Source organism: Colletes gigas, unplaced genomic scaffold (assembly GCF_013123115.1).
Source record: "Colletes gigas isolate AHSC1104 unplaced genomic scaffold, ASM1312311v1 Colletes_gigas_Sc00012, whole genome shotgun sequence".
NCBI classification, from domain to species: Eukaryota; Metazoa; Arthropoda; class Insecta; order Hymenoptera; family Colletidae; genus Colletes; species Colletes gigas.
In genome coordinates this window covers 4,881,153-4,893,770 of record NW_025106641.1, presented here as the reverse complement: position 1 = coordinate 4,893,770, position 12,618 = coordinate 4,881,153, and the positions used below count along the sequence as shown (strand labels likewise).

The 12,618-nt window shown below is 46.8% G+C and overlaps 1 protein-coding gene across 1 annotated transcript in view; it reads right to left on the bottom strand.

Moving 5' to 3' along the window:
• The window catches only part of LOC122398936 (nephrin-like), a 234,443-nt gene that overhangs the window by 59,991 nt on the left and 161,834 nt on the right, over nucleotides 1–12,618 (bottom strand). The window contains exons 3-5 of the mRNA XM_043399206.1: nucleotides 10,495–10,605; nucleotides 1,233–1,323; nucleotides 448–560 (exon numbers count right to left, since the gene is read on the bottom strand). Coding sequence (XP_043255141.1) covers nucleotides 448–560; nucleotides 1,233–1,323; nucleotides 10,495–10,605 — 315 coding nt within the window. The remainder of the gene's footprint in view (nucleotides 1–447; nucleotides 561–1,232; nucleotides 1,324–10,494; nucleotides 10,606–12,618) is intronic.

The following is a 12,618-nucleotide window of genomic DNA, read 5'->3' as shown; positions in this document are numbered from 1 at the left end:
GAGCTCGAGGTTAGCCTGCTTTCATGGCTCCTTCGGCTTCTTCGAGCCAAGAGGGCGCCGGGATGGATGAGCCGGGTGGGGCTCGAGGCAGGATTTAATATATTTCTCGTCTTATCTTGCCTTATCTTCCCTTAAAGGCGATTCACAGCGGCGAGGGAGCAAAGGATGTTGGCCCACTTTCTCTGTCTCGTAGATCTTATCGTTAACGCGGGACAAGATAGGCTCTCGGGGTGAGGCTTCTGATTTGTTAGCCACGCGATAAGAATTTGTATCTACTTCTTGTCTTTATTTCATTCCTCTTTTAACGGCGTTCCCACCCATCGCCTATGGCGAGCGCGTTTCAACCCTCCGGTGAATTGGACGGTCTACCCCCTACCCTACGATATCGGTCTCCGCGCCCCTAACGTCACGTTCGCGGAAATCTGAGGGATGATAATTGTCACTCACGGTTAAGATCCAGGGTAATCGAGGACTCCTTCGGCCCAATCAGGTCCGTGTTTTGTGCTTGGCAAGTGAAATTCGTGCCAAGGTCCGAACGCTCGATGGGCAGCAGGGTTAACCTATCAAAAAATTACAACCCTCTAATTAAAACGACAGTTTCAGCTGGTAAGGCACGTGCCGATTCCACGTGCTAAAGCAAACGCGAAAACGTGCCACGAAATTCTCGAGTAGCATGGGTTTCGACGAAATCAAGTAGAAATATCAAGGTATGGTCAGACGCGATATCAAACTCGTACTTAGTCGCGTACTCGGTATAGGATTTTGTAAAATTTATATTTCCCAGTCAAAATGTGATGAAAAATGTGCTACGAAATTCTTGCATGGTACGGGTTTCGAGAAAATCAAGTAGAAATATCAAGGTATGGCCAGACATTATATCAAACTCGTACGAATTAGTAAAATTTACTTCTCCCAAACGAAATCAAATTGAAAACGTGCAACGAAATTCTTCAGTAGTAGTTCGACGAAATGAAGTAGAAATATCAAGATATGGTCGTACAGTTAGTCACATACACGTTGCATGAATTCGTAAAGTTTATTCATCGTTCCAAGACCATGCGATCGACACTTTTTGTCTCTGCAAAATATTTTCGTGCACAATATAAAAATGTACAATCTCGCGTCCCTGATGCCAAACGTGAGTTCGTCGATTCGAGACAACCAGATTAAGGTTTTTTAGAGCGATAAAACCGTCAGTTCGGAGCTTTCGAGTGCGGCAAATAAAAGCGTACCTGTTCTCTATGATGTCGCCGGCGTTCTTCTCGTACTCCTCGTCTTTGACCTGGCCGTTGACGAGCCACCGGACCATAGGCTCCGGCTTGCCTGCAAAGTAAATTAACGAACCGTTAAGGGCGCCAGAGAAACTCTTCGTCCGGTGTCGTGGATTTACAGCTCCGTAATTCTTGTTTTCCTGCCCGGGGCTCGGGGATCTCCGTCGGCGTTCTCGGTCTGCTAACGACTTAATAATCGACTCGATCGAACGTAACGAGAGCCCCGAGGGTCAGGAAGATTTACGAAACAGAGAATACCGAAAACATTCCGCCCTTGGGGGCGGGGGGGGGGAGGGAGGGCTCCGCGAAAGTGGAGCAAATCGCGGAGCGTAACGACTTGCGGAAAGTGGTTTCGACCGGCGAGAAAGACGTCCGACTGTTCCTACGCGGAACCAAAGGAGAAATAGATGCCACGAGGGGGGTTAGGGGCGAGCGGAACACCGAGTGGACAGGGGGATCGTATACACGGGGGTCGGGGGTGAGCCTCGGCGAAGCCACTAAAGGGTAGATGAGTTCCCGGGAACTTTTAAATTAGCCGATACCCCAGAGTTTTCGATGCGGTGCTCTCCAGACAAAAACCCGCGAGCTGCGGCCCGGTTGCTTCGATAACTGAGCGCCGTTATAGTTTCCCCGTTTCTCTGGGGATGGTCGAGAAAATATCAATTACACGAGGCGTCGGATTATTTGCCGTAACCGCGATGATACGCAACTTTCGCGTACCCTATTTCTGCTCATCGAGCATCCATCGTCCATCGCTTTGAATTATTTATTTATTCATTTATAGAGATAGTTGCATAAGTGTCTTAGAGAATAATTACAAGGAGATGTAAAGTAAAAAACATTTAAAAATATCGATCATACCATGTGTAGTATTTACGTGAATGAACAAACGATTTTAAGGGTTATAGAAGCCATAAAGTGTTCGATGGTGTTCCACGCGAAATAATTCAGAACAACATAGTACTTCAATGATATTTGGACACGAGATCTGATCACTAAGCACCCAGCTACTTTTTCACGGTGTTCGAGGGTGGACATATTTAATTTGATTAGAAGGTAATTGTAATAATGAGAGAATATTTAGGGATAGATTGGTCTAACCAGTGTGCAGTAATCTTAGCAAATTTATCGATGTTAGGAACGTTTAAGGAAAACCGCGATACTTGCGCGCGAAAAAAGCACGACCTTTGAAAGAAATTAGCGTTCTCGCCCCTTTGAAACCATTCGAATTGTATATGGAAACATTTTTCCGTATCGTTACAACTAAAGGAGGTAATTACGCGGTGTGTTTCGAGTGTAACACCCTGCACACGAACGGGAGAACGGATCAAAGCGGCGTATTAAAAGCGAGTTTACAACGATGACTACGGTTCTTGTCGACGCGCGGATTTTAAAATCGGGGCTGTATGGAGCGCGGTGAATTGCTTTTAAAAACACCCGATTATTCAGCCAGAGAAATAGAAAATGTTGAACAACGCTATCCGAAAGCTAATTTCAGAGGGTACCTTATGAAATCGTACAATTTTTGTGCTCGCCTTTGCAGTCTTTGTTCAGATTTAATTTTCTGTTTTTCTTCTTTTTGTAACCCTTATAATGTAAAGGACTTTGTTCGTTACGTAAACAGAGATCGAATATGGGATGTAATAATTCCGTAAAATACGCCCCCGACCGAAATTAGTTTTCACAATTTCATAGAGGCAATTTATTACGCGAATCGTTGTATTAAATCATAACGCGGGGGTACCTTTTTCGTAAGTTGGCGCACAATTTCGCATACGTTATCGCGCCGCAACATCCAAACTGTGGAGAAACAGGGTTTCACGTGCACCGAGCTAATAAATAAGGGTTCGGTCGGCGTAGCTCCGATCTCCTTAACTGGTCGCCCTTCGCGATGTACGTGCTTCGCGAAAGCAGCGTTTATCGAAAATAAATGGTTCGAGGAGGGGTATATGTATATATATATATATATCTATATATATATCGGGTATATCGTATCGAGTTCCATTCGAAGGAACGTTCCGTGGATAGACTCCGTATTATATCACGGATTTACATATCTCCCTCGAATAATACGCGCGGCTCCCGGTGGCTAGGTGCATATTTTTATTGGAAAAAGCTGCCGGTTATGGCGATGATAAAACGGCTCGAATGATATACGAGCATTATAAGAGTCAGGTATGCGCCCCGGTAATGGGTCAGAAATCATAAAGCGAGAAAAAGCGTGGCGCGCGTCTATCGAACGGTGAAATTCCCCGTTGCGGGGGTAAAGGCATCGTGAAACACCGGGCCAAACGGGGCTGGGCTTTACGGTCCCGGCTTTCATTGTTATTCACGATGGTGTACGGTATCGGAATCGTAATTTAATCAGGCACCCGACGCAACATCGCCCGCGACACTTAAAATTGCAAGTCTGATCTCCGATGGAAGCCTAGATTAGCTCCCGCCTCGTCGTTGTTATTCACGATGCTCCGTCGATCCAGATTGCGTTTTAACTGTCTCGTTGGTTCTGATTCTTCCTCCCTTTCGTACGTTTCTCGGCCACCTTCGACCCCTCTTTCGAACTATTCCCTGAAAATCAACCTTCGAGAGGGTAAACAGGAGCGCAGGTTTCTATATCAACCCTTTGCGCTCGTATGTCGCCATCCTACATTTTATTATTATACACATATTTGGTATTTCATTCTAGGGACCCTCGTTTGTCCTAACTGATTGGTTTTAAAAAATAAAATTGCAATACATACAATGTACAATATTGGATCTATATTTCATACATTCATAATACCGAAACCTCGATATTTTATGCAGTACAGAATTATTTTAGCTATTTAGTATTCAAGAGGGGGTGAGATGCAGATTAAACTTGTGTATTTTTCTACGAAACCGACAAGTTAAAATGTTTTCATTCTGATCGAATATGAAAAAAAAATAGGTAGCCTTCTCAAATATGAATACCAGAGTTAATACAAAACATCAAATCAATCAAACGTAAGTGAAAAGAAGGGTTAGAAGCAGTTGCATCGATTCGTCCCAATTTCCAATATCGAAACCGACGAACAGTATCAATGCAAGGAAGCTGTTGTTTTCCGCTGGTCCGTGATCGAGGATTTTTTTTTTATGGAGGGCGAAGTAGGCAGGGGAGGCCAGTTAATTCGTAAGCCGTGAGGTCGTTTGCATGAGTGCTTAGGGGCGAGATGGTGGCGCGTTTGCGTGGCTGCGGAAAGGGAGAAGAACCGTGGCACGGTTTGGGTTTTAGCCTCGGTCTGGGTTAGGTCTGGGAATGGCTTCGGTACGCCCCTGGCGTTGACTTTAACTGTCGGACTATATTCGAACTACCCCTACCCCACGCTGGTTCCCTTGAAACGACGACAACACTGGTCGCTATCTGCGCGGCAGGGAGGCACTAAAGTGCGGATTTTAATCCGCGGATACCGGACGATATCTTCCAGGATTAAGACCGGTCCGCAGCTACTCGCCCACATCTAACAAGTTTACCATCGGTTCGAACTCCGCTCAAGGCAAATACCCGCTTGGAACTCGAGATCCTTGCCAGATTCCCTCCTTCGGATCGCCCCTTTATTCAACCTTGCGCCCTGCATACGCCCGACGGAAGCCCTTCCCGACGTTCCCTTCGTTTCATCGACGCCTTGATTCGGGATTACCCAAGCCCAGCGACGATAAGTCGAACTCGCCCGTCTGTTCCCCCGTTTAACGAATACAACGATAACACCTGCGGGAACCGAGTCGCTGATCGCTGAAATTAATGAAACCCCCGGGGGGTGGCGAACGTTATGACGCGTGGTGTTTCACGTATATTAAATCTTTACAAAACTCGAAAAACCTTGTGTTTATATCTATTAATTAATTAGCCTTGTCAGGAGCAAACAGTTCTTTGTTTATGTTCTCCCCGCGGATCAGAATTAATCCAAACATCAAACCGGTAATAATTATTAAATGCGTGTAATTATTTGAGTATTCGCGTAGTCCGCTGTTTTCGGAAATGATCAGTCGCCACACACGCGTGGAAGTTTAATTCTATCGAGAAAGTAACATTCTCGTTTTTGGTCAAAAGGACTTGATCACCTGTTTTTGTTTTCCAGGTGCATACAATGGCGTCGCGAGGGGACAAGAGGATTTTTCGAGCCGCGGAAGTCCGAGCCCAACGAGAGCGTACGAAAAGCAATTTGGGGTGGCTTCTTCGAATGGTAAACAGAAAATTCGCAATATTTTTAATGGATAAAACGTAGTAGGTCGCGCGTTACGGAGCAGGTCGATGCCGATACGAGGAAATTTAACTCGCTTTGAAGGCGCCCGTAGTGTCCTCGTTGGCTCGCTCTCGAATGATTTTTAATATCCTTTATGGCGTCGCCGGAGTTCCGGTTCTGCGTGGAGGATTGAAAAATAAATATCCCCTGCTCGGCCAATACGGGCGCGAGCAGATTGCGATCCCGCGACATTATGCGTACACCCCGGGGAAATAGGCAAAGTGCATCGCGCTTGATGACGCGAGAGCGAAACAGGCCGAAGAAAGGGGAGGAGGAACCGTTCCTCTCCGTTTCCGGCGGATAATCATCCGAGGAAACTGGCTGCCCGACGTTGTACCTCGAAACTTTTACCCGCCACCGAAAAATAATCAAATGGTGACCCTATTAGAACGTAAACAATTCAAATATCACATAATATAAATCATCCCTATCGTCTTTCTTGTGATCGAGAAAGGATTGAGAAATTTAAATCGCTGAAAAACTAAAAGAGTCCAGTATTAATCGTTCCTTTTCGTTGATTACACGCTTCGAGATATTAATACGAAAAGCGTGGAAACAAAGTCGACAACGATCGCCGAGGTAAAGCGAAATTGGACACTCGCGTGCACGCGCAGGGGTTTGTTTATTATTTCCAAGCGATGAATTTCGGTCTCCGGGCGAAATCTCTCGCCCTGTTGGATCCTGTATGCGAGAGGCGAGAAGGGAAAAAGGAATTTTCTCTGGATCGTAACGCGGGTGGGGATAGAGATAGGGGGCAGGAAGACCTTACTTTTACGTGCGTATACATCCTCGAAGAAGGACCCTCGATTCTTTCCGGGCACGAAGTCAAGTAATTGGCAATAAATTCCGTGAGCGGGCTGAGTCGTAAAATTTTCTCGCCGCTATTGCCATAAATTATAGATAACACGGAACTCGGTGGTAGGAGTTAGGCTTAGTTGTAAATCGCGTATAATAGAGCGGTTGAGAGAAGGGTATGGATGTCCGAGCTGGTTCGACGATAAAAATCACAGGGTGAATTAAGCGGATCGGGATGAAACGAAATTTCTATTATTCCTAGAGTACACCTGGTCGATCAACGATCTTCTTATGCAATGTAAATGTTATTGTAAATTATGTCGCAGAGAATGATCTATGTTAAAGTTTGAAAATTTTATATTGCTTTTTTTCAGAGTTTAAAACCTCAATTATTATGTATTTCTGACTGTTTTTGGCCCAATTCGTAAGAATCGATATTTTAAAAAGTCGATATTAATTTGGTTTACGAGAACTGCCGGCGCGAACTGATTATAGTTAATCGACGCTGGCGCGGCCGCGTGATATATTTATCGTCCGCTCCCCCTCGGGGAAAAAGATAAAGCTCGCGTATTAGCGCGCGTCTCGTATAATTAACGCGGCGTGTCCGGTTTGGTTTTCCAGGTGAAAACCGGTACCGACGAATTAAAATGACCGTCGCGGCAAGGACGCGTTTAATACCGGCCGCGGCGTTTTTATTGCCTCGTCCCGGAAATGGAGGATCGCGCCAAAGAGTTCTCGTTACCTTTTTCGAATTTCGTCGGTCATCGGCGCTTTCGACGATCTCGTCCGCTTTATGAAGATTAGACTGTCCGGTTCGTATCTCGCGAGAAGGCAAACGCGGTTACGATCCTCCAAAATCACGACGTCGTATAATGAAAGATCAGGGAAAACTCGAATAAATCTGATCTGGTCCTCGAATTTTTACTTCCCTCCGCTATCTGTGATAAATTTGTATTATCTGCGTAAGCTTCGACGGGGGACGAGTTGACGGTTCCTGGCGATCGAGAGAGTTGCGACGTGGTTTCGTGGTCTCGAAATTCGTTGGCGAGAAGTGTTCGATATCGAATTCGGGAACGGCCAAACAAAACTTTTCTGCCCGATATTAAATATCGCGAGCAACAAGCCCGCAATAAAACGCGCGGTCTGGAAAGTTTTTACGCCCCGGCCAAAGGATAGAGTAGAATTCGTCGTCTCGTCGTTATTCGGCCGTTTCTCGTTTGAATAATCGGATCTGGTATCGTTTCCGTTCTGAGATGATTTTTTTCCCCCCCCCCTTTAAATAGGTTCGCGCAGCATCGATATTCGCGACGTTATGGGCCAGGAGCCGGGTCAAAAACCCGTCGACCAAAGTAGTCGCTAGCGCGAATTAACATTTAATCGGCGAAGTATACGTCGGCGTAATTTTGCATTGGCGGCTAGCGTTTCCGACCTCTGCGCGCGTCGATTGAATTGCAAATCTTCGTCGAAGTGCCGCGAGAACAGGAATACCGTGCGGCTAGCAATTCGTGCTATAAACCAGGGATTCTCAACTATCTCGCGCCTTCGTGGACCACCGTGTTTCTTGAGATAGCGAGGAAATACTCGATAAAACGGCAGGCTAGAACGAAGTGAACTGTGCTTGGAACGAATAATACAGTTACAAGAACGGACAATTTAAATCACACTGGATATAAATTCTGTAACACGAACCATCAGTTAAATCACATCTGTTCCTCGCTGTCCCCAGTTGCCCGTTACCCGACGAACAAAACACATACACGAGCCTTTTTCGCATAAGTTAACATTGAATAAAATTACAAGGGCGACGCAACAAACTTACAGTAGAAAACTACAGGAAAGATCAGACGGGTAAAATTGTACGAAATCGAGTACGGGTGGATTTTTATTTGGTCCGTGAAGATAAAGTAAAAGGTTTTTAAACAAAACACGGAAACTGGCCTTCGAGCAAAAAAAGTTTTCCTCGTCTGGGAAGCGTCCGTCTTCGGACGACTCTCGGAAAATTGTATTTTCACGTTTTCGATTTATTTCCGACCGAAGAGCCCCCGTCGTTCTCCGGATCCCGGTTGTAGAACAGTAAAACGAATACGCGTAAAAATGCGCGGAATCAAACAAACAGCAAGAGGAGGGGGAGGGAATCGCGAAATTTTATCGAGCGGGGTTTTGCGCGGGACAGAAGCGATATTGCCGAACGATCCACTCGTCGAAAAAATAAATTTCAGACACCGCGACGGTCGGTGAAAAACCTGATGGCGGAGAGAGATAGAGAGAGGAGGGGAGGGGGAGGGGTGAAAAAGAAGGAAAACAAATATTTGGCTGGCAACTGAATTCCCGGGACGAGGCAATCTTCTCTTCCCTCTTTAAGGATGATTTACAATTAAATGAAAATTCTAGGCTCTCGTTCTAGCGGGGATCGTTTGCAGCGGTTCCGACGGCGTATTGTTAAGGATAAGCCGATCTTCTCGATATTCAATTTATACGCCGCAGTGCGTATGATCGATGCGCAGCGTCGATGCAATTCCCATCGAATCTGCATACGGCAATATTCCTGGCTTCGAATTTCGATGTATTCATCGGTCCGCCCGCGCCGACGATGAGCATTGAATCGCCGTACACCTCTGTATTTGTATCGTAGTTATCCAGTTTAGGATACGTATCAATCGAAACGATTTTACACCGTCTTCGAGGAGCCCCAAGTGCCTTTCTTCGTCGGCCGCCCCAGTAGTCATTCTTAAAATGAACATATTGCCATCTTTATCGTTGCCTTATTTTGCCAGTTTCTCGATACTTCGAATACCGTTGAGAGACTCTGGTTTCAGAGTATCTTCCAGTTTCACAGTAAATTCGGATATTTCGTTCGTTTAATAACGTTGATTTCCAGATAATCGCGCGAAAATCCCCGTCAAAGGACAGCGCGATTTAATCGGGGAGGACAGAGGACGTCTGGTGGCCCGCGAGGGAAAGGTGGCCGCAGGGGCCGGAGGGGCGGAAATAATCTTTTAAGGCGGACGAAGAAGTTGCCGCAGTTATAAACAGAAATTTAGATCCAGTTGCCAAAGTAAACACCGGGACCTCGGGTAGTTTGGTGCTTCCTCCCCCGTTCCACTCGGGAACGCTTGATCCTCCGGTATCCCCCTCTTCTCGTCCCTGTTCCAACACACCCTTCCGTCTCTTCTTCATCCCCCGAAGAAGGACTTCCTCTCGCGTCGCGCCCTCCCGAACGTGGAACTTTTCACTTAGCTCCGTTCGTCGATAAAAAGTTGCCTGATCTAATAACTGGCGACACCACTGACTCCGTCAGCCCTTCCTTTCGATCCCCCCCCTACCCACCCCCCGTCTAGGTTCTCTCGATCCTTCATCCCCTTCCGGGGTGTCTCCCGGTTCGCGATCGAAGTTTCGCGACCAGCTAAAGAGCGAACGTTCCCGGAGTACCGGTGCGTGCGATCTCCGGGAAAAAGCAAAAGTTTTTATTTCGCGATCCCCGTGTTTACCACGCCAAAAATTCTAGACTCTTAAAAAACTTGGGAAGAAGTTACGGGCGTTCGTCGAATTCCTCGCGTCCGTCTCCAAGTGTCCCCGTGGAACGGAAATCGTCGGGTTTTAGAAACTTCGAAGCTCCTTAGTCGAATCGATCAAGCCTACCGGAAGTCAATTACACTTTGTGGACGATTGCAGAAAATATTACGCGTTTCCGTCGATTTGGGTATTTTCAAATCGTCGGACCAATTCCTCTCTAGCAAAGAAATATTTTTCTAAAATGCTCGGAACGAATAACTCCGGCGCAAAGTGCGTATTTTTAGCATTCCTGGTTTCCATAGTACTTCGACGAGCAGAATCGCCCCTTTTGTCTGCCATTTTCTTCGAACGATTCAGGCATGCAAATATAGAATTTCCGGAATAAAACACGCATTTGGTATGCATTGGTATTTAATATGAAAAGAGAATAATATATTTAGCGAACCCTTCTGATCTCCAGGTGTTTAACAACCCTCTGTATCTTTCTTTCGTTTTTGAACCCAAGTACTCGGTGTAAAAAAATTGTTTCAAGGCGTGTTCCGTCTCGGGATTGATTGATGTATAGAAAAGGCGGGAATCGACTTACGAGGGGACCGTCGATAACGTCCAAGTTGAGGGAACGTACGAGCGTGCGAATAATTGAGTACACTTACCACCGGTCACGCGGCACGTCAGGGACGGGGTTTCGTCCTCCACGTAGGGTCCCGCTGTCCCGTTCACTATCCTGCCCCATTGATCCAGAATGGTCGGCTGTTCCGGCGGCACTGCGACAGAGACGAAAATTCAAGTCAGAACAAGCGTGCCCGACACCCTGTAACCAGCTTTAGAACCGACCGAGCGTCGGGTATATTTCAAAACAGCAAACTTTTTAAAACGATTGGTCCGGTAAAAAGTCAGAAACAGATGGAAGGTACTTTGAACCGCGTACCTTCGAAACAAATTCGGTCCAACGGGCAGTATCGACTCCGAGTGTTGGTATGATCGTTTGCGGATTAAGCGTGGCGATATTTTTTCCAGGAATATTCGTTCTCGGACCGGAGTCGGATAAGCCAACCCTGGGATATTTCTCTGGCTTTTTCGTTATTTTTGAAGTAGCTTGCATACGTCCCGCGTATTCGATGCTTTATCAGCGCGGTTACGGTCGAGCCACACCTACATTTATTCCACTTCCTGCCATCCTTTCCGCTATCAGTCTGTTTAGCCCATCGTTCGAAGCTTTGCGTTCTTGCTCGCGGCCCCCGGTGTCCGTTATTTTTCGGTCGTTTGGAAACGTATACCGACCGACGAAAATTCACGCGGCGTCCAACAATGGGCGCGGAACCGTGCAGATTTTCGCGGCGATTCTCGTCGATGACGCGTGGCTGTCCCATCGATATCGCGTGTATCGCGTACGTGTTACGGCCGATCCAGGAACGGGCACGGTTCCATTACTCGGCTCTTTCCTCGCTCGAAGTGAATCAAAAATATATATCGGGGCCGTGTCGCGAAACGATCGCCGCGGATTTCCTACAACAGACCCGCGCGTCGCTTTTTTTCCCCGACCGATTCTAGGATCACCGGTACCACTCAAAAAATTGCTTTAAGCGGATATGGAAACGGTCGTTCGGTTCTATGATGTCGCGACGGAAAAACTGCGCGAAGCAATCGAGCCCCGTCGTAAAACTGCGTCAAATCCGAAATAACGTTACCATCCTTCCGGCACCGGCGCTCCAGATATATTCGCCTAAGCTTCTTCCGTTACTATCGCCCGTAAATTCCCATCTAAACACTTAAACATTAAAATGTGACGCACGGCCTCGACCCGCTACGGATTTATCCAATCGGCGCCCTGACAATCTGTTATGCACTTTTCTATGCAGTTTAGATCTCCGAACAGTCTCTCGTATCACCTGAATAAATAAAATATCTCGAATATCGGCGATATTTCGCGGCTTTCGAGCGCGCGAGGCGATTAGAAAATGGTGTCGCGGCGACTTTAAACGCGAACTGGTAAATAACTGCAGATTCGGTCCGATTCCGAGGGACACCGACGAATTCGTCCGTTCTCTTCCGATCTCTAGAAATGTTTACCGTAGACGGTATCCGGCTCGTGGGAAATTGTATCCCCGTGTATCGTCAGCGAGCGAAATCGAACGATGTAACGTGAACTCGATCAGTCCCGTAGCTTTTCGCAATTCGTGACGCTGCCCCCAGCGTTCCGGTCGGTTCTTTTTTTTCTCTCTCTCTCTCTCTCTCCTCCCGTGTCGAGAATTCGATATAAATGGATCTGGCTTTACATCCGAACGGCGTTAGTATCACGAGGTTAACGACACGGGTCCGGGGTGCTTCGAAACGCTCGAAAATCGCAGGGATATCGGGACGAACGAGTCGCGAAGCAGCTTAATCAAGCGATTCGTGTTTCGGTAAATTCAATTTCGAGCGACTACGACGCGAACCCGCGACGAAATTTTGCACCCCCCCGTTTCGACCCCGTGACCCGGCTGGCGAAACGCGCGTGTAAAGTATTCACGAAGATTTATGGCCGCTTTTCAATCCATAATCGGCTGTATCGACGAAAATGGAGCGCCGTTCCGGCCGCGCGCGTCAGCGAGCCAATCAATCGATCGATCGCGATTCTTTCCCTCGAACGAGCATCGAGATCTCGACGCTTCGACCTTCGACTCGATACGCTGCAGTTTGAAGCGTCTTTAAATCGCTTTCAATTCGACGAATGTGTATAAAATATTTTTAAGGAATAATCAATGTAAACAAATACTAAATATTTTGTCGAACCTTGC